This window comes from Phalacrocorax aristotelis, chromosome 3, assembly GCF_949628215.1.
Source record: "Phalacrocorax aristotelis chromosome 3, bGulAri2.1, whole genome shotgun sequence".
NCBI classification, from domain to species: Eukaryota; Metazoa; Chordata; class Aves; order Suliformes; family Phalacrocoracidae; genus Phalacrocorax; species Phalacrocorax aristotelis.
The window spans coordinates 92,531,909-92,553,686 of NC_134278.1; the positions used below are offsets into that span (position 1 = coordinate 92,531,909).

Below are 21,778 nucleotides of genomic sequence, written 5' to 3' on the forward strand. Positions count from 1 at the left end.
ACAGCCAAGCATGTCAGACACACACCTAAAGCTAGACAGGATTAATGTAGGTTTCAGGGTGCTCGGCTTCTTAACTCACATGTGGAGCTGAACTCAGTCTGTACGCTTCCTTACCTGGCTGTGTCTGCAGCTGGGTGCCCTTGCCAATGGCCCAGCTGCCTGCTCTTGGGCACCGTTTTGGGTGAGGAGATGGCTAGGTGTTTTAAAGTTAAATGTCTCATTTGAGGTAATGGCACTGAAAACAAGTACGATAAATAGTAAATTTTGTACTATAGCCACAAATCAGCCATTTTCTCAAGTACTTTGGTTTGCCAGAGGGAGTCACTTGTGTGGACACTGAGGAGCCCAAAATGAGTCAAGCGCCATATCAGTCTATGGGATGTGTTCCTTTTTGCCAGGACTGAAGAACTGTAGGAGTGATGTTATGTGATGGTGTGATGGTTTTTTTTCTTTTCAGGCAATCAGGGAAATCTATTTCTTGTGGTCACAATTGCAGCACTAAGCCAGAAAATCCGGAGCGGTATTTGACTCCTCTGCAGCAGAAAGAAGTTACAATACGGCATTTGAAAAAAAAGCTGAAGGAATCCGAGTGCAAAGTTACAGAAAGGTATATTTCACTTCAGAAATAAGACTGGACAAGATTTATTCAGGAGCATTAAGGGATGGGAGTCCTGATCATTTGTACTCTTTTCTTGACCATGTAAAGTTTTCATTAAGAGATTTGAAATATGATCAGGCTGATTAGGTTGTTTTCAGGTATTTAAGGTTGCATTGTGTGCTCAGTGAATATGTACCGTGCACTTTTGTTACAAATATGGCTGTCTCTTTTTCCCTTTTTTTGAACTTTCCCGATAGAAGACTTTCAAAGGATAGTTCTTCACCAGCCTACTTTAGCACTGAGAACTTTTGTACATAAAAAAAGTTCCACCTCACTCAGAAAATACGACGACAAATGTCCCCCTTTTCCCCTAATGAAAGAAAAGCTCTGACACAAACTAGTGTGCCCGCTTGTGGTTTTGTTGCTTAGATATGGACTTTTTTGCAATAGCACTTTGTATGGATGCTAAGCGAAGAAGCAACAATGTACATTACACAGCAACAGATGTTCTCTCTTTTACTAAAGCTGTGCTCTGAGAACTGGCTTTCCAGCACACACAACCCAAGCGGGCACAAAGGGTTTTTTGAATGGAGCCCCAAGGTAGAGTCCCAGGGACCCCTTGGTCCTGCTTTGGGTGGCCCAACATCTGTACCTGTGAGGGCTGGATCTCACGCAGGGGGCCTTTCTCCCCACTTGCTTGCAAGTGAAGGCAGAAGCCTCTGGATCCATGCTGGGCTGGGGGGGTGCAAAGCAAGCCGGGTGCAAAGCAAGCCAGGTGCCTGCAGCCCTGAGCCATCCTGCTGTCTGAGGCCACTGTTGGCTCTGGCTATACGTGACGAGCTGCTGGCAGGCACAGGGGACACATCCAGGCAGCTGTTTGTCATTTCCTCCAGGGTGAGGCAGTAGATGAGATGTCAAGCACTGTACTGGTTGGACCTAACCCAGAGGCCACCACTTTCACCTCAAAGTGTCCAGTATCACAGCATAGCCCACAAGGCTGCTGGCTGTGTGGCAAGGTTGGTGACTCCAGCTAGGAATCAGCCAGTGTGTCTTGGCAGCCAGCTGACATCTCTGCCAGTTCTCTCAGAGGTGGCAGCAAACGATGCATGGAGGAATTTGCTTCTTCCTTGGAGCATCTTTGCAGCATAGCCACCCCAGTGAGGTGGAGCCTCACGTTGACTCTTTAACTAGGCAGTCACCAGAAGTGTTACGATATTTTTATTTTGCTCCAGGGAAAGAGAAATCGAAAAGCTCAAAGCTCAGGTGGAACGTATGAAGGAAGACTGGATCGAAGACGAGTGTAATCATGTGGAGATGGAGCTGAGCCTCTTGGAAGCAAGGAGGGAAATTAAAGAACTCAAGCAAGTTATTGAGAGCATGAAGAACAGCTTGGCTGAGAAAGACAAAAAATTTCAGAAATACTTCCTAGAAATAAGCATTGAGAACAAGAAACTGGAATCTTTGGTGTCGAGCATGGAGATGGCCCTGAAGAGCTCTGTGAGAGATGAGCAGCGCCCGGAGTACACATGTGACTCTGAGGGGAAGCCGTTGTGTACCACTATGCCAGACAGCCCCACCACAGAGGACCAAGCTCTGGAGGAGCTGGCAGATAGTGGGCTGTTTCTTCATGAGGACACAGCTAACGGGACTGATTTATTTGAAGAGAGTTTGACCACCACAACCCCTGAGTTGAGTGAGCCAGCTCCCTCCAATTCTACTGTGAATCAAGAGATGCTTGAAAATGTTCTGGATGAAAAACTAACTTTTTCCCAGGAGGAGGAGGAGAAAGTCAGAAACATGATGGTGGAGCAGACCATCCAGACTGATGTGGTGCCATATAGCCTAGAAGGGGAGCAGTTCATTCAAAACATGTTCAGAGCTCAGAGCTCAAGATGCCTGTCCTCTAAGCCTGCCTTCTTCACTGAAGGAATTGGGTCAATTTCTCTTGAAAGCCTCAGTGATTCTGGTATCATTGTGGACTTAACTCCAGGTGAGCCAAACTCGACCATCCTTTTGTCTCCTGTGACACCTCCATGCAGGAAGGTGGAGCACGGAGTTAATGAAAACCATTTTGTGAAAGAACTTGATTTTACAGAACCTCATGATGATGAAGTCTTTGGGTACGTCAATACTGTTTCTCAGACAGGAATAAAGAAGAGATACTGGAGCAGCAGACTCGCCAGCGATCTGGCTGTAGCAGCCCCTGTTGTACCAACTATCATGCGGCCTTTCAGTACTCATGGAGCAGGAACAGATCTCATTTACAGTACTAGACCATTGTTTTGCAGTTCTGTCCTAGTCCACCGTTTTGCTCTTGACTATTTGATTTGCCCTATAAATTGGTTTGAAAACATGTTACTTGTTTCAGAATGGAAAAGGTAAAGCCTTTCTACAGGATGTTTGTAACTGGTGTTTTTTGAGAGTACTGCTGCCTACAGAAATAGTCCTCCTGCTCCCAGTCACCATGTTCCCCACCCCCCCACCCCACCGCGCTGGTGTCTTTCTGGTGCCAACATATCTGCACAGTGAACATGACCAGGGAGATCAAGGAGAATACAGTGAGTTCTCTTTCATGTTTGTTTGCTGAATGTTAATTTGTTGTTTGTTAAGCTCAATGAGTTTCCCTGGCTGCTTCACTGGGCAAATATACCAGCACTTTGCACTGGCTCAAGAGTAGCGTGAGACGTGCATGGGAGCAAACGGCCAGAGAAAGGTGGGCTATTTCTTTAGGCAGCACTAACCTAAAGCTTTTGTGAAATTACAGTGTTGAGTGACACGGAGGCTTGTTCCCGCTAAGGATATCACACATGTATTCCAGAGAGCATGCTAGTGTTATCCATTCGTTGTCCAAAGAGTCAGTTCAATTTAGAGGTAAACCCCCTATTCCCCAGGCAGTTTCCAGCACATTGTTTGTTCCTGTCTTGTGTAGTGTTCTTCTCAGTTGTACAATTGCTTGAGTGTTTCACTGGTCTTGTGTGTTTACAGGGACTGTAACCAAAAAGGTACTTTGTTGAGAGTCTTGAAACGTGTTAGAAAGATAAGTATAGGTGTAGGTACAATTTGAGTGTTAATGTTGTTTTAAAGTTTTAATGTGTTGGAATGTTGTAGTCATATGAGCCCTTTGAAATGTATTGTGCTTCAGCTTATTGTTTATTTAAGTGTTTCATTGTAAATTACCTTTATAATCACAAGTTCAATGAAGCCTGTTAGAAATGGTAAATGTGTGAGTGTTTTATTGTAGCAAAGCCATATAAAATAGCCGGTCTCAGCTGAGCTATTGGGCACAGGCAGAGCTGGCGGAGGCACTGTATCAGGGCATAAGGAACCATCAGGACCCAAAGAAGAGAATTCTGCTGAGAAAAACTTCAATACAGCTCCAAGCATAAGCACTCAGGCAGAGAAAAAGGCTCCAGTTGGTCTGTGGACACACATGCCACCTGCATGACTGCACCCATGCTGAGTTAACAAATGCAAGTGCCTAATCTTTAATTCAATGCAATCTTCCAGAAGCTTGTAACTGCTCATTTCTGTGCTGCCAGGAGAGTGTCAGTCTTCCCGGCATTTAACAGAAGTCCAGAATACCTTGTTTAATTAATCTGAGAGCCATGCAGTCTCAGTGTGCCCACCGAGATGCCACTGTGACCATCAAACCAGAAATTCTTCCTGTCCAAAACTTGAAATCCATGCATAGTTCAGAGGAGGGCAATGCTAACCAACAGGCGACATAGCGGTGTTTGCCTGCCTCCACCCAACCAACCTTTCAACAACACCTCTGGCCGGTTAAACCTCACTGGCTTCCTGTTCTCCCCTCCAGCAAAGCAAGTGTAATATTTCTCTGTGCAACCCAGAGCAGAAGAAGCCTAGTGAAGCCAGACAATGCCATGCACTGCCCTGCCGCTTTGGGGAAGAATGGAGTTATTAGCCACAAGGAAGGAGGAATAGTTGGCCAGCATGTGGGGAGCATTTGCAACACTCAAGAGGGTGACATGCACCAATGCTTACAGAGGCAATTCAGAGACCTTTTGCATCCTTGTAATGCGAGGGTTCTGAATTACTTGTGTTTGCAACAGATTCCCTAGTGTTCATTAAGCATTTCACTAAGGAAGAGGAATCGAACAGGCATGTTGATGTAACACAGGCTCCAAGAGTTCACAAAGATGAGAACACGAGAGCGCCTTGCTTCCTCTGCCAGCAACTTCCTCTTCCACGCTCACCTACCTTGTTGGGTTCCTGCAGGCCACTTGACTTGCCTTATGACACTACTGCAATACATAGTTGCTGCAAAGTCACTTTCAAAAGCTTTTCTTTTAAGTACCTGGGCACAAGGGCCAAAATTAATAGGTTGGCGGGTGGAGGGGATGGGACTGGAACACATGACACAACATGCCTTATTGCTACTTCAAAGCATGTCTGTTCAAGGCTGAGAGCGCAATATTTTATATGGGATTTTACCATCTTTATCACAATTTTGGGTCTCTCTTTAACAGCCACTATTGTTTAAGTGATCTTTGCTTTGAGTGGTGGTGAAATGGAGCATAGTTTAGAGGACTAGTTTAGATCTTCAGTTCTAGGAGAGAGATTCACCTGTGACTACGTGGGTGTCTTTTGCAGCAAGCAGGCAACAAAGCAGTATGAACCTACACTTACATTTAAAATGTCAATAGGCTGAACTCATTTCAAACCATGTTTTGGACGTGGTCCATGTTTAAGACACAAGGCGCTAACACCAGAATAACGTCAAAATTGCTTCTTGCCCTTAAAAATCTTCTGTCCGCTCAACTCTCATAAGTTATTTAACTATGCTCAGCAAGAGAGTTCCCGTCACATTCCTGATAGAAGTCCGTGCTCTGATCTCTACCTGAAATACAGCTCGCTTCCAAGCTGCCACCTTTCCTCCTCCATCCTGCAAACATGTAGACAGCTCAAGGTACCCTTTGTAAGAAGAGGCCTGAAGTACCACGATAAATGCTCCAGTCCCAGACTTTGTGGGACTGGCCTTTGCTCCCCGATCCACAGAGGCTATCCCAGCTGTTGTGACAAATGTACCATCTTGATTTTTCCCCATCTACTATTTGGCTTTACTCTTAGTCATGATTCACCTGGATCCTGCTGCTGCTGTATGGAGCAGCTAGGGGAGGACCATTAGCCTCCAAAGAGTTCAATAAAACCTCCTCCTTTTTCTGAGTTGAGAAATTGTTCATACCATACTGAGGCAAGAATTGAAGTCTTGCCTCAAAGTGTGCAGGTGGGGAGGACAAGCAGGGCATAGGTTAAGGGTCAGGTAGCAGGTGGCTGCTTGAATTCATGCTTACAGGGTAGCACAGGAACCAAGGCGGCTCCTTCCCTGGTTGAAGCAACACCTATTGATAATCCCATTATGCATTTCTCTTTCTAATCCAGGCTCAAAGAAGCCTTTCTTTAATATTCAGCTGAAGAGGTACCCAACATGCCTCTCAGCTGCTGAAAACACCGAGGCACAGGCACTGCCCACCGCCTCACCAGAGATTCACCTGCATGCTTACTTAGGTCCACCCACTCACAAGGCTCTTCTTCACTTCTGATCCCTTCCTCATTTTGCCTTCTTTCCCCCCCCAAATCAACTACCTCACCTAAATCCCAACCGCTAGAAATGCGCTAAAATTGAACCACTGTTTTATTTATGTCCTACATGAGCAGAACAGGGGAGCATTTTCCTCCAAAACCCTTCAGACAAATGAACATGGGGCATTGCAGACACAAGCAACTGTAGCGCAGGAAAACATATGAAACCAATGCATGCTGTTTTGACATACAGACTACTACCTACGAGAGCACTGTACCCTTTCTGGCATTATGTCAGGACTTGGTAGAGTAGATGGGAGCAATTCCTAGAGCAGTTGTGCTCAAGTACAGGCAGGGAAATGGAGGGAAGAACAGCAAAACAGTGTGAGTACGCAGCAGGAGAGGGCAAAGCAACGCAGGAGGGCTGATGTGCAGGAGGTGGCAGCACCTAATCGTTTTTAAAACGGCTGAAGGCTCAAAAAACACGAGCATTCTCATGACGCAGTCAGGGGCTTTGTTTCTAACTTCTTAACTAGCCAATGTTTTGTTATTTTTAATAAATAACATCTAGTTGCACCTATTTTACATTGTCTCAAAAATAGCAATAGTAAGCACTAAACTAATTTTTTTAGAAAGATGCGATGTCGCTTCCAACCTAAACTAGGCAACAGGTATTAGGTTTCCCTGCCCTGTGTCAGCAATAGGGAAAGAATTACGACATGTGCCTCCTTGCTTCATCGGTGTGGTTAAAAGGACAGACGCGGATTGCTATTAAAGCTTATTCACAGACTTTCTTCTTAGCTCCAATCCACCATCAGATACTTTAGAGGTGTGTACTAGGAGCAGATTTGCTTGCCATACTGCTGTTCAGTCTGGACAGACTGTAGTCATCGATTCTACTCCAGCCAGAACACTTGCGCAGAAGATACACACAAAAGTGCATATTGTTGCTTTCTAAAAGGTATTTTAAAATTTCACATTTCTCAATGACTTCTTTAATGTCTAAAAATTGCTGTCAAATCAGTTGGTCTGTGCAAGGTTTTAAGCAGCATGACAAGCATACTAAGTATTTTTTAAAACTTTTCTCCATGACAAAGGCCATTCAGAGTAAGTCTTACTGTCTTTACTTTCTCAAGTACTTCTCTTTTAAGCAGAACTTGTGTCTTACAACTTAGTTAAAAATTCTATTTTTCGAGGCAGAGGTGATCTAGTCCCCCCGCCCCTTCCCATTCTGTTACAACTTCACAGGACCCTGGATACACAGGGAACCCGTCTCAGGCACAGGATTTGCTGTCCTCACTCATCTGCCACAAGACAGCCCATGAATTCAGGGATAATAGCATCCGCACAGCAGAAGATGCAGGAGGTATTCACTGAAGTTCTGAGCTGCACCTAATAACCACATGGACCCTCCTCCTCCCACACACCTTGCCCTCCAGCAGACATTAACTTTTCTTCTTCATTAAACTACTGTTGTCTTCTACTGCCTATTTACCTTGCACGCTTTTCTGAGAGGAATTCCACTGTAAATACATACAGTAACTGTACAAAAATGGAACCTGAGAAGTGCTGTTAACTGAACTGAGAATTTTCACACTTAGATGTATTCACAGGAGGACACCTTTTTTTCAGTTGTACTACCTATGCAACAAGTATACAGCGTGAGACTTTTTTTTCCCCTTAATGTAGGAACTAGAAGAATTTCTGCTAGAAATACAAATTTACCAATACAAGTAAGTGATTGAATTGCTCCCCTACATTCACAACATTAGCCTTCATAAGAAAGGAGCAGCACGCACCACTGCTGTGTAGTGATGCCCCTGCTGTTAACCACTGTAGTGTTGTAAAGGGGCAAGGTAGCACAGGGGCTGCAAGTGACAAAGTGACAAGAAATCCACTTTTGTGTTCAGCTGTAACTTGTGCTCTACCAGAGCGTACTCTACCAGGAGTACGTTGAGAGCCGTAGGTCACCTTTAACAAGTAATTTTCTTCTGCACGCGTCAATATTATCTCCCATGGAAAAATGTGAAACATTTATAAATACCTTTATGGAAAGGCAAAAGCAGACATTCTCGATCAGGCAGGAAGCAAAGGGTTCTTTAAAACTGTTTAATTACATGTTTCAGGTAAGCATAGACAATACAGGAGATTTACCACACTCTTAGGTATTTCCATTCTTTTCTCTAGGCTTGAACTATTCATTAAGGATGTCTTTCAGTCAACATCCTTGCTCAATCACTTTTGCTGCAAAGAAGGGTGCTGGAATAGGACTATTGCAGGAAACTTCATTCCATCAAGGCATGATTTTCTGTGGGCTTTTTTTCTCCTTTAATAACCACCTACTAGTCGTTGAAGATATTCGGAGAGAACCCTGCCTTCCAAGACGCCCTGAAGAATGTACTGACACCAAACGGTTGGAGTCCTAGAAATGCTGCAGCCCTAGAAATACTTAAATCAATACCAATATGTATGTTGTAGAGCTGAAATTCTCTTTTTCATTGGCACTGTGCCACTGATGCCTGGCTTGTGTCCGGACACTTCTACATCAGTTTTGTTTTCTTCTTCTTTCATTAGCCTTTGGGCTTCTTCCCCCATTTTCTTTCGTTGCTGCGCTGCTTCTCTTTTATTTTTCTCCCTTTCTGCTACCTGTTGTTGTCTGCAATTAAAGAAAATGTGAACTGCTAAAGAACACGAGTCCAATTTTCAGCATACTTTAAGTTCCTGTCAGAAATGGGTTATAATTAATAATTTGCCCAAATATTTTGCAATCTAAAAGCCACTCAGTTCTCAAGGATTCAGTGTGTCAGGGAGAACGTAGGACAGTTGTAAGGCCCAGAGCTATTTAGACAAATCTAATGCTTCAAGCAACAATACTAGCTGTCTTTTTCAAAATCAGACCAAAACAATTTGACTTGCCTAGGACATTGGCTTGTGTCCCTCCTTCCCCTCAGCAGAGGCATCAGAAGCTATCCTCTTTGTAATGCAAGTACTACAAACATTTTCTTCATGATCAGATGAGGTGACAACTTCTAATGTTCCTTTTCATGTATTCAGCATCTGTGTTGTATTCTATTGCTCAGTACAGATAGAAACAATAGCCTTTAAGGAAAAAAAAATTAAAGTCTACAGTTGTGTATCCTTTTAGCATTATTTCTTATCACTGCTATAAAACCCCAGACATCATTACCTGCTAGCTCAGAGAATCTGTCGACAGAAATAGGTTTCTAATTTCAACAAATACATGGCTGACTAGAGCAAAGGAAAAAAGTAACCCCCAAATCCACTTGTTTTATTCCCCACTTCAGCTAGAACACATCACTGAGTGGCGCTGGGGCAACAACTGGATCCATACTCCAAGTGGCATGTTGCAGCTCTCTCCTCGATTGCATAAGTAGTAACAGAACGATGTTAGGAGGTCGCTGCCGCTTCGCATTCAGTTTATTAGATTAGAAAAATATGTCAAGCTGCTTGCAAGAGGACTTAAAAATAAAAATGAAGCTTCATTAGTTTGAAAAGGTGAAATTTAACACAGATTCGGTAAGAATAAAGATGTGCTTATTAAAAGAGAATCAAGAATTCTCATTGACAAGGCCGTAAGGAGTTAACTTTCAACATGCCTAAACTACCCGTGCGCATCCACATAAGTGTGTAAAATGCAGAGAATTAAAAGCTGTCATCATTGGATGCAGCCGTGTCTGGTAGATGCCAACTATGGACAAACTGGGCACACAAAACTTAGAAGTATTTGAGGTACAAAGGCTTCATATTATCTTTGGACTGGGCAGGACAGGAGAGGGACTGCACTTATTCAGTACCTTCACGGTTTCCCTTCATTGATTATTAATGGCCAGAAGTTTCCCTATGCTCTGTTAAGCTGCTCTGCTGTCTGTCATGGAAGAATGAAATTAGTAATTTGCATCAGGATCTACCTCCCAAGTTAACGGAATTCCCAACGGTGTTTTTGAGGTGATGTCCCACTGTTGTACATTCCACCAGAAGGCCAGGTAGGCGACAGTGCTGTCAGTCTAGCATATGCAGAGAAATAATGTTTGCCACTTTACAGTAGCAGATTTTTGTATGTTCCCTGCACCTCTGAACTGATGCAGAAAGGAAGACGGTATATGCGCACTAGCCTGCATGTAAAGGCAGCGGTATTCCAAAAAGCCACATGAGGCGTTAAGCAGTGCTGCTATTCATTTGCAATTCTGAAGCGAGGACAGTCACAGCAGATCATGTTTCTGCCCCACCCTATAAACTGCACAACACACAACTCCTCTGCACAGAGAGGTGGTTTCCATGCACTCCGCTGGCTGAGTAATTTTATTGGAGTCCAGTAGCATCCAAATGAGAGGAGACCTTCACATTACCTCAGACAGAGGAACTGAAGTCACTGAAAAATAAATACAAGCAATAAATACAACCACAAAGTGATTACCTTTTCACTGCTCTTTTACTTGGTCATTATTCCAAACATTGATCTCTATTCCAAACTTCCTATGCGTATTCAACATAAAGCTACGACCTTTCAGGCTCAGAAAAGGTTTCGTTTCTCAATAAAGAGGCACCTATGATGAACTACAGCCACAGGTGACTCATTCTTTCTGGGTTCCAAAGCAAGAATTTGAGCGGAGTTTGGATGGAATGATGCAAGCTGTTTAAACCAGGGAAGTATTCATTCCTGATGTCAGCCTTGCTTTGCATTCCTAACACAATTTATGCCCGGAAAAACCCAACTCACTGGTTAACAGAACACTAATTATAATCACTGTTAGCACACTCTTAGCAGACCTTCTTATTCCAGCGTGTTTTTACTTACTGTAGACCTACTGAATAACTGTAAGAAGAACGACTTCATACTATTCTTTTACTTCAACACGATTATAAATGTACAAAAAACATTTTCACACATGAGACATTTTATACAGTGCTGCTTATTCAGCCAAAGAGCATTTAGCTTGACTGTTCCTGTTGGGAAAAAAAATAAATTCGTTGGCATTTAGAAAGTCTAAAGGTGCAGATAGGTATCTACAATTTGCAGAAGCAACCAAGTTCTAACTAACTTCAATTAACTGAAAATCCAGTTTAAAGGAAAATCCATTTTATCGTCCACTATGTTGATCACTGCCTGGAAAATTTGGGTGCCTCTCAGCCCAGAATCTGCTGGGGTGTGGGGAAGAAAGAGACTACAGGAACTTTGCAGGCACTAGTAGCCTACTGCTCAGCACTGTCTTCCAGAATGCTTTGGTTTCCAGGAAGCCATATTGGGCTTATTTCAACTGCTACACATAAATACCAAGCCACCAGAGAAAAGGTCACAGGATATAGTCTTCCCTGTTACTTAACGGAACACAGCCCTCCATTTCTACACAAAAATGATTCCAGTCTAAGACACTTCCAGATATTAACTGAGCACCAATAGGTACCCAGACACAGGCAGCTAAGGGAGATCCTTACTTTTTCTGCACATGGATTTCATTCTCAATAAGCACTGCTGGAGTACAGTCAGCATTAACACTCCGGAGGGTTTGGGGAGACTTTGTCCCCCATTTAGCTGTCTGAAATCTTCAGATCATTTTGTAGACCAAGAGGCAGTCTTCTAGCATTAAGAGACTACAGATCAGTTCCTTACTACCGTCTGCTGAGAACAGAGGCAGGCCTGCCAAGTACTATGCCAAAATGTTAAATGTCAGAAGTTAATTACACCACAGATATATACTGCAAGAGAAACTGTAAACCCAGAAGGTATTGCTTATCAACCTTGCTAAAAAAATCATCTGAGACTTTGTATGGAGTACTTGATTACTGTACTTGTAACAAGTAAGCGTAATACCTTACAAAAAGAATTACACAAAAGAACAAGACAGATCTATGTACATATACTACATCAAGTGTCCTAAATAACTCCACAGCTCAAGAGAAAAAAGCAAAGACAGAGCGCTAAAATATTAATAATTTTTAGATTTCAAAACAAATCCAAAATGCAAATCACGAGTGGGCTTTTCAAAGGTTTACAATCTTAGCCCCTTCAGTATGAAATTGTCCTTAAAAATTAACACAGCACTACTACTCTTCAGCAAGAAAAACCCCAACAATTCTCTCCTCCTTTTTTAACCGTAACATGCAATTTTGAGGTTTCAGACAATTTTACATGTCAACAACATTTAAGTCAGAACATTTCCAAGCACTTCACCTGCATTATGCAATGTTTGTTCTTCCTAACGATTTACAAATCTAAGAGACATTTTACTGAAGCTGATTTAAAATACCCCCAAAAAACCAAGAAGATGCACGCTTCCAGGGTTTCGCAGTGATGAACTGTCAACAGGTTTCAGTCCCGGTCATTTATTTGTTGGAGCCCTAGCAGGTGAGTGTCCACTTTGTTGCTGGGCTCTGGCAAGGTTGCCACTTACATGGCAAAGCAAGCAGAGAGGCCCAGCGTTGGTGTGGTTGTGAAAGGGCTGCCAAGGGATTGATGTCATGGAAAAAGCCAAATGGCTTGGGAAATCTCTTTATTTTATGTCATTTTTCTTACCTTGGCATATCCAATCTCCCTCTGAGATGATAGAAGTGGTTCATCCTGCAATGCAGCTGCCCTTGTCTTGGGACGCATGTCCATCTGCGAGAGGTTTCTCAGCCCTGCTCTTTGCCAGTAGCTGTCATGTCCTGTCTTGCCCTGTCCACCAGCTGCCCTTGTGGCAGCTGCTGTGGACAGCTCATGTGGGTGGCGGACAAGCTGATTTACTGTGCAAATAAAGGGGATGAGAGGTTGCCTGTCTGGATGTGTACAGGTCTTCCCTACTGCCCTCAGGTATAAGGCAGTGCCACCCACCACCACCCAGGGACTTGCCCTACACGCTCAGCTTGTGTACAGACAGCTGTGCTCAAAATGCCTCAGGGCTCCTCACATCTCCTGAAAACCTCCCATGTGGCTCCCATCAGCCACCAAGTAGCCCCTGGTCACAGGGTTTGGCCACACCTGTGCCATTCACAGCTTTCTTCATCTGCCAACAGGAAGGAGTGAGGGCAGGAGGAAGAGCAGGAAGAAGGGGAGGGACAGAAGGAAGGAAAAGAGGGAGGGAAGAAGGTTGCATTTGGCAGCTACCTCCAGCAGCTAGAGCCAGAGCAGCTGACAGTCACCGTGGGAGAGGCTCACAATGTCCTCAGCAACTTCCACCACTTCTTTGCCCAGCGGCCTGGCTGTTCTGACAACTTTTCCAGATGTGCTCTTCATTCCTGAAATCGTGAGTTCTGGCTTCTTCCTGGGGAGGGCAGATCCTGTTTGCAGGGCATCCAGCACGCTTCATGCTGCAGGTGCCTGAGGGATGAGACCTCATACAAAGCATGTGGTTCAGGACCCGTGCCAGGTCTCTGAGCCATAGGGGTCTGAGGGCAGCCCCTGGTGCCTAGCTCACTCTCAGAGAAAAGCACAAGCCCTGAGCTGGGAGCTCTGAAGCTCTCCTTTAGTCTGCAGGGGATTTTTGTGGTGTATCTGTAAACATTTTGTAATCTCCTGCCTAACAAAATGGAAGGGGTTGCTGGTAGGTTTAAACTAGGTTGCCAATTTGAGCCGATTAATTAATTGGAAGATGATTTTAGCAGCTGAAACAGGCAGAAGATAAACGGTTTGCTTAAAGCAGGGGCTAAAGGCAAGCTGAAGTAATTGTTCACAGCAGCAAAGACTCAAGGCTGCTGAAGCCGTTCTGCTCAGCTGCAATGTTCCCGAGCTGAAGACACAGAGCGCTGGACCTGGGTGCGTGGGCAACAGTGGGTGAGCAAAGAGTGAACAAACACCTTATAACTTCTTCCCATATTGTAGTTTCCTTAAGCAGGAGAAGATCATAATCTTAATAGGTTTGGCACAGGTGATTAAAAGCAGTTGCTGCGAGCACTGACTAGAAGATGGAAAGTTTCAACTAAAGTCTTTTTCCTGTGTCTTCTGCCCATGAAGCCTGCTCTTCTCACAACAGTTTGAGAGGCTTGTTCCAAAGCCTGAGTACTTTCATCCAGCACTGAGGGGCTTGGCTGAGGGTTGTAGAATGGCACTCAGATCACTTAATGCTAAAACTTCAACTTTGCCCTTTGTGACCAAATCCTTCCTTGCCACCCAAGTCAGTCCACACTCCTGGGATTTACAGCACTTACTTCATTCTCCTAGCTGTCGAGCAAAGAAGAATTGGAGTAAAGCAGGCGTTACTGATGTATAAGGAGAAGTTTGCCTCAGCTCCTCCAAATACGCTCTGGGGACTTGGTCTCTGCCCAGGGCCTGAGAGCATGGTCTAGGTTTCCTGCAGCTGCATGAAGGTGGGTACAAAGTCCCTGTGGAGGTTCTGGTGGGGCAGACACTTGCCAGCCACCTCTACCACTGGGTTACGGTGGTCCTGGTGCTGAACATGCTGTTGGCATCAGCATATTACGGTCGTGGCTGTGCCTTGAACTGTTTGTAATCCCTTTCTCCAGGGGATTTGGCAAGGCAGCTTGCTTAATGAGACGAAAATAAGCACCCTATCCTCTGGTTTGGGTAAGATCTGGAAATGTGCATCCTAAAGGCTAAGGAACCACCTGGGAAAGAAGAATGTTGCATAACTGGATTTCTCCATCTCTGGAGGCGTTATGACTCTAGGTCGTCCAGCTGTATTATCTCTGTGTACAAAAGGGGCAGCTGCCTCATATCACAGCATTCAGAAGGACAAAGAGTTTCTCAGTCCGTAGCGGAATCCAAGGTTGCCTGCAGTGGACTAATATGGTAACCACAAAAATATTTGTCATTTCAAATGCTAAGACAGATGCGAAAAAGCCAGAAGGTCCTGCCCGCAGCTCATACGATTGCCACATCGGGGTGTGCTGATTAAGAGCTACCATTTTTTATTCTGTGAGGCTGGGTTTCATTCTTGTAATCTATTTCATTTGAAGAGTCTTCTGCATATCTGGATAGCCAGGCCTAGGTGGAAAAGCTGAAATGAGCTGAAAGCAGATATGTTTGCTTTGTAAAGGCTATTTAAAAGACTTTTTTTCCTCAGACTGTTGTCCCCAACCTGCTGTGTGTTTATTGGAAGCCTCTTGACCCTTTCCTCAGTTTTATGACTCTTCTGAACCAAAGCCAGTAATCAAACCACGCAAACATACTTGTCTGAGTGAGAAATCGCATCCTGCAGAAAGGAGAGTTGGGGAGTGGTAAGAAATGAGAAGTGATACTTCTTCCCCCAACCTCTTATCTCACCCCACTTGTGTTGGATTTTAATGGAGCAGCGGTGAGGTTTTCTCCAGGACCTTTAGCTGCAACGCACTCATGGTGTCATTGCACGATTTATTACAGGGACTGGATTAGTTTTCAAGTGTCAGTCTTTGGTTGTTATTAGAGGCAGCAAAACAGCAGCACTTTGGACAACCTATTTGCACTCAGATATTTGCAAGGTCTCAACCGCATCCTTGATTTAATGTATCAATTTGTGTAATGTAACCAATGAACTTTCCTACAAATGTGGGTGACACAAATGATGTAACATTTTCTGAGTATTGTAAATCAGAAACGTTTTTCTCCACTTGCAAAAAGCCTCCAAGGAAATGGAAATGCCGTGACCTGTATGAGTTGGCACTTGGATGGTGGCAAAGGCTGGCCTGGGATACACTGGCGATCAGAATGCTCTTAGAGTCAGTGAGGCTGTCTTACCTCTGGAGATTTGCCTGCGAGCCCAAGACCAGCCAGTGATGAGGGATAGGTCCCCACAGCAGCACCAGTCTCCACGCAGTGTGCGTTCAGCCGAGAAACTCCTCATCATAGGATGCTGCATAGACTAAACTTTGCACAGGTTCAAGAAAAAACTGGGCTGATTTGAGGCAGAGAAAAGCTGCTGAGTGTGTTGTAGTGCAAAGACACCGTTTGCAGCTCAACACTCTGCAGCATTGGACATTGTGCTCTCATCCTCTGGTGTAGGAATCTGCTGGTGGAGAAAAGGTAGAGCCTAGATGTAGCTGTCCTTGCGTTCCCCATCCCACCAAAAAACCCAAGGCAAACTCCCAAGCCTGGGTGAGAAGAATGGGGTCCCACCTGCTACTGGAGCAGCAGCTGGTGCATTGTGCAGCTCTGGTGTAGCCAGCGAAGGAAGACCCAAATAGCTGGAGCAGCAATACAAGTCCTCCTTCCCAGGAGAAGCTGGGAGCCCCAACCTTATTTCCCCTACCAGAAAGTAAAACTGGCAGTATTACCTCTCTTCAGCTTGTTCTCTCTCCTTTCAGGGTAACATTTTCACGTGGCCTTCATTAAGGCCATGTCTGTGCTGTTTGTGCAGCTGAGCTGCCTTTGACAGCACTCCTTTCAGGTATCTGCCACACTGGGTGTGAAGCAAACATGCCCTACTGGGATAAGCTTCCCTGTTCATCGACACCAGCCTTCAGAAATGTCTGAACCAGCCTCCTGAGTACACTGATGTGGGGAGGGCATGAATGGCAGTGACACCAGGAGGCAGGGCCACAGGCAGGCTTTTTTTGGGTCAAGATCAGAGGCAGGTGCTCCCAGCTAAATACCCAGTTTCAAGTGGAGGCTGGGAAGAACTCAGAGGTATCCCTGGGCTATTGCCATGTGCAGTGCTAGCGCCAGAGGTGTGCGTGGCCTTTGGCTCTGCCCTGGATAAGCCGATTTACCCCATGCTTGCTTTCTCTCCCACTTTCACTTGCAGATCTTTGGGGGCCTTGTCTGGATCCTGGTGGCATCCTCGAAGGTCCAGTTACCCATGCTGCAAGGCTGGGTGATGTTTGTCTCTGTGTTCTGCTTTGTCATGTCCATCACCCTCCTGTGCCTCTACATCTGCGGTGCACATGGGGGCAGTAGCTCCTGGGTCACCTTGGTAAGTGGATGGGACAAACCTCAGGGCCTCTCCCCTCCCTGGTACCACTGGTATACAATGGTCTCCTTTGCTGCTACTGCACACCAAATTGCCGGCTGGGGCTTGCTTGTGTGGGTTCCTTTTTTCCCCCCTTTGCAGTGTGCTCCCTCCTGGGAATGACTGTGTCATCCTTGGTTCTTAGGCTGTCATCTGCCAGGAGACAGCATCTCTATTCTACCTCAGTATGGCCGTGTTGGAAGCCTACTCCACCTATATCAGCTTTGGTCCTGCCAACGCCGTGATGATGACCGTCTACCAGGAGAACGTTGCTGCTGTGGTGAGTGCCTGGCAAGCAGGGGAAGGAGAGGGCAAAGCAACGCAGCAGGAGAGGGCAAAGCAATGCGGGAGGGCTGATGTGCAGGAGGTGGCAGCACCTAATGGTTTTTAAAACGGCTGAAGGCTCAAAAAAGCATGTATTTTTGTTCTTAAAAACTAGGATCACAGAAACATCTCCTGTGTCTAGTTTAAACGAGTTGAAGATGTTGTTGTGTCAGCTTGAGGGTTTCTAATGTTATTTTTAACTCTTTCAGAGGGAAATGAGCACGCACATGTCGCCCTCCGTGAGCGAGGATGCCGTGCCCAGGCTGAAGCCCGCGCTAACCTCGAAGCTTGCATCCCGGAGTTGAGCACAGAGAGGCGTCACCCTGTGAAGGCTTGGTGTGTTGTAGCAGCTGGTGCTGTGAGGTCTGGCGGCTGGCAGCAGGGGGGAAGCGGCTGCTGGGGGGTTCCCTCATTTGCATAGCCCAGCCCCCTCTGCGTGCATCGGAACGCCTGGGTCCCCCCTGTGGCAGTTTTTGACCGGTCCCTGCCAGTTGGGTCAACGGACCCAGCGCAGGCGGCGGATCCCGCTGGGGCTCCTCTGCCTGGGGTAAATCCCTCGGTATTTGTGATTCAGAAGAGGTGAAAACCGAATCTACGGGTCTCCTTAGACAACCTTCAGGAGCTGTGGGCTGCAGATGGGGGGGCGCCCCCCTTGTCTGCTCCAGTGACTGGTCCCATTGCTGGTCAGAAGTGGAACAGCTTGAACAGGTGAATCTGCCATTTCTCTCCTGGCCGTTGTGGGAGCTGTTTCGGGGGTGAGGGAGTACCTTGAACTCACTGGTTATATTGACGAACTCTCGGTTGCCTAAATATGGGACCGAGGCTGGCTCAGACATGGGTGTCTACATTAGAGACATCCATGCTTAGTCAGATGAATCCCACCCCAATCTCCTGTGTTCCTCATCAGGTCTATGACAGCTCTGCTGTTAGCCTTTACTGAAGCCAAGTACGGTTTCTGTCTCTTTTCTTTTTCTTTTTTTTTTTTTTTTTTTTTTTTTGTTTTGTTTAACAGAAAGGAAACCCAGTCTTAGACATTCATTTGCGGAAGAAAGTTTGTGTTTGAAGATCACGCTTGGATCTTCAAGTAAGTCTAATTAGATGCCTCTTCCTCTCCTGTTCATCCCTCATAGGCTTGGGCACTGTCCGTTTGTCCTGTTTCTGAGGACCGCTGCCCAAGGCACCTAGCATTGCACATGGACAGCCTGTATCTCCCGTTGCACCGTGAATTTTGTTAGCAGCAGTGAAGAATTTTTAGGGTATAAGCTAACTGAATTGCACTGAAGTGAAAAAAGTGCTGTATAACTTCCAAGAGATAAGAACGGAATATAATTGGAAGACAAATATTTTGAGCAAAAGATGCTGAAAAAGCATCTTTGAAAAATTATGAGCATAGCGCTATCGTTTTTTATTTAGGATTTTTATATGTTTTAGATTTAGAGTTTGAATTTCAACAAATTGAGTTGAATTGGTGTGGATAACACATTCAAAGGGCCACGTATTTCTTTCAAAGAAGAATAAACAAAGTAGCACCTACAAAGACTGTTTTGGCTTTCAAGTGTTTTGTATTTTTGAACCCAAATCTGCAAGTTCCTGTTAAATTAAAGTGTTCTAGAAAAATGTCACAGATTGTATGATCCACCCTTTCTAAAAAATTATTGTTGATGTTGCTTAGTAGGGACGTGGTTGGGCTGAGGCCCCTCAAGACATATATCTCCTTTTGTTCAGAAGACTCTCGGGCTGCAGCAGGCACCCAGACATCACAGAGATAATAGAGGATCCCGAAAAGAAGTCAGCAAGTTACAAAGGAGGAATGGGCAAGTAAAAGGCGAAAGCCTGAATCCCATCTGTCCTAAGCAATGATCTGCTCAGCTCTGGGCTGGTGGCACAGGCCACCTACAATTCAGGGTCTCGGGCACAAATCTTGTGCACTTAGGTGCTTACGTCCTTCCTGACAAAGGAAAAGAACATTAAAAGGAGATGCCTGTTACTTAGTTCAGTAAAGGGAAAAGAAACTTCTACTTAGATCTGTTTGCCTCTTTTGGAGGCTGGACTTGAGCACAAAGGAGACGAGTGCCCTAGTAGCAGGCCGCTGAGCAGGCTGAGGGGATGCAGGGAGTCTGCTCCCAGGGAAGCTCTTCCACTTTGTATAATCTAGTTACTCTTGTACTGGGGGTTTGAAGCCAAGTACCCAGCAGGCACACCATAACTCTTCTCTCTCTCTCTCTCTCTCTGGCCCATTAATTGTCCTGATACCACTCCAGATCTCCTGAAAGTGGGACGCCAACTGTTAAAGGGAGATTCTCGCCTCAGGACGCCTGCAACCTCAAGCTCAGCCTCGCGCGTGGTCCGTGAGAAAGCCACGGCTCCAACTGCAAATCTGAGTAAGTAGGGGATGCAGATATGGGACTTTTGCAGGGAGCGCCTCAGCCGCTGGGCTGTTGGACAAGGTGAGACCTGTGCCAGCCAATTAACCTTTTAGTGCCAAATGCCTTTTGATAGAGATGCAGGTCTCCTGGGGACTGTGGGGACATGCTCCTCCTCCATCTGGAAAAGGTGGCTGAGCTCCTGGCGTAAGAAGGGCACTGAGGTTTAGAGGTCAGAGTTGAGGCAGGTATGGAAGATGGCAAGAGCTGTGATCTTTAGTAAAAAAAAAAAAAGTCTTTTTTATATTTAAGAAGCTTTTTTTCTCTCTTCTGCTCATTCGTTATGGAATATGAGTCAAATAAGAGAAACCGATGTTATACACACTGCACGCTCTTAAGTATCTGTTTTAAAATATGTGTGAGGTCAAGCTGGAGCAGGCTTTGCAATTTGTGTATCTACTGCAGCAAATGTTCTGCTCTTTCTGGCTGTTTTCCGTGGTTTTCAGCCCGCTTCACCTGTACGGAAGGAAATACTGTGCCTATGGAAAGGCCATTATAAATCTTCTCTTAGGAGATTTTTTTTTTTCTTGGTGCTCTGCTTGTAATTTACAATCTGTATTATTTATGCCAATGTTGAAAATAGTTTTCTGATGCCCTGGTTAAAATATTCTGAACATACTCCAGCTACATTCTACTATGAGCACTTCCACCAAACATCCGTTTTTATTTAAAGTAATTTTTCATGACATAACATGCATCATAGCCAGAATCCTGTGTTGCTGTTAAATGGTTTTCTTTACAGTTTTCCAGCTGTACTCCTCCTCCCCATGATAGAGTGTTGCCAGACTGATTAGAATACACAAATTGTATTCCCTTAATCTTCCTTCATAAACAGTGCCCTGTAATCCTGTCATCATTGTTGTTGACCAAATCAAAACATTAAAGAAAGCCTTTCTCTCAGGCTGAACAAAGACAATCATCTTCAATCTAAAATATTTAGAATGCTTAGAGATATTTTAAGGCTTTAATTAATGTACTTAATTTAATTCAATAAATTTTAAATTTATTTTTAAATTTTAAAATTTATATTTTAAATTTATTTAATTAAATCAATTTATTTAATTTTAATTTTTAAATGAAATTTTTTTTAAAATTAAAAAACAGAAAGGATTTAGTTTTAATTAGGAATTAGTTAAATTAAAGCAATAAAAATATCAAAATATTTGTACCCCTTTTTTAAAAGAAGAAAGGATTTTGACAGTTCTCAAAATTAAAGCATCATTTCAGACAGAAAGTAGAAAATTCTGTTTTTCCATTATCTGGCCATGTTTGAATTAAAATCAGAAATAGTTTCAGTGCTCTCTGAACTTTGTTTTTTGGTGACCAAATCACTCAGAAATTTTTTTTTTTGTGCTTTAGAGTGACATCTTTTAATCCTTTTTGATCAGTGTTGAGTGGATATGTCTCTATATTCCTTCTGTTTATACATCTGTATTTGTATGCAGGCATAGAAAGCTAAGGGAACGTCTTTATCTTAGCCATGCAAATCTGACTGATTTGGTTTCACTGTGGTATATGGACATTGGGGAAGTTGGTGGTTAATGGGCTCAACAGTGGAAACTCAGCCATAAACAACTAAGCAGGTCTTTGCAGATAGCGGTGGCATTTTGAACATTTGCTTGCTTTTACGTACCTAGCTATATAAATCCTGGGGAAGCTGTGTTTTAGATGCCTTCAATCTCTTTTGGTCCTCACCTGTCGTTATGATTCCGAGATTAGGAAGAGCCTGGAAGAAGGGGGAAATGCATGCCCAGTCCCTGTTCCAATAAATAAACCACAATTATGAAAAGAAAATAAAAGCCAGCATCTGATAGAGCAACTAGACAGAGGTTGCCCAACTTTGCCCAAAACTCTAGATTGTAGAACTTACTTTTCTCAGGTGTGTTGGGTGCAGGGGTTAGGCAGGGTCTCCTGATGGAGGCAGGGGAGCTGTGGGAAATTCAGGCCTGTTTGGATTCCACTATGTATGTAGCAACGGGTGACAAAGACGTGCAGGCACCCTAAACTGGGTGAAT

At 44.5% G+C, this 21,778-nt stretch overlaps 2 protein-coding genes across 2 annotated transcripts; both read left to right on the forward strand.

The window, feature by feature from the left end:
* Window positions 1–1,509: 1,509 nt before the first annotated feature.
* LOC142055665 (syntabulin-like) lies at window positions 1,510–12,953 on the forward strand. Its single transcript, XM_075089784.1, is given in 5 exon segments — window positions 1,510–1,527; window positions 1,790–2,473; window positions 2,475–2,538; window positions 2,541–2,877; window positions 12,839–12,953. Coding segments are annotated over 5 exon segments (1,218 nt in total).
* A 265-nt stretch (window positions 12,954–13,218) lies between these two features.
* LOC142055666 (myelin and lymphocyte protein-like) lies at window positions 13,219–20,340 on the forward strand. Its single transcript, XM_075089785.1, has 4 exons — window positions 13,219–13,380; window positions 16,813–16,980; window positions 17,162–17,296; window positions 20,278–20,340. The coding sequence occupies exons 1-4, from the start codon at window positions 13,294–13,296 to the stop codon at window positions 20,338–20,340; spliced, it is 453 nt and encodes a 150-aa protein (XP_074945886.1). The 5' UTR covers window positions 13,219–13,293.
* The last annotated feature ends 1,438 nt before the right edge of the window (window positions 20,341–21,778 follow it).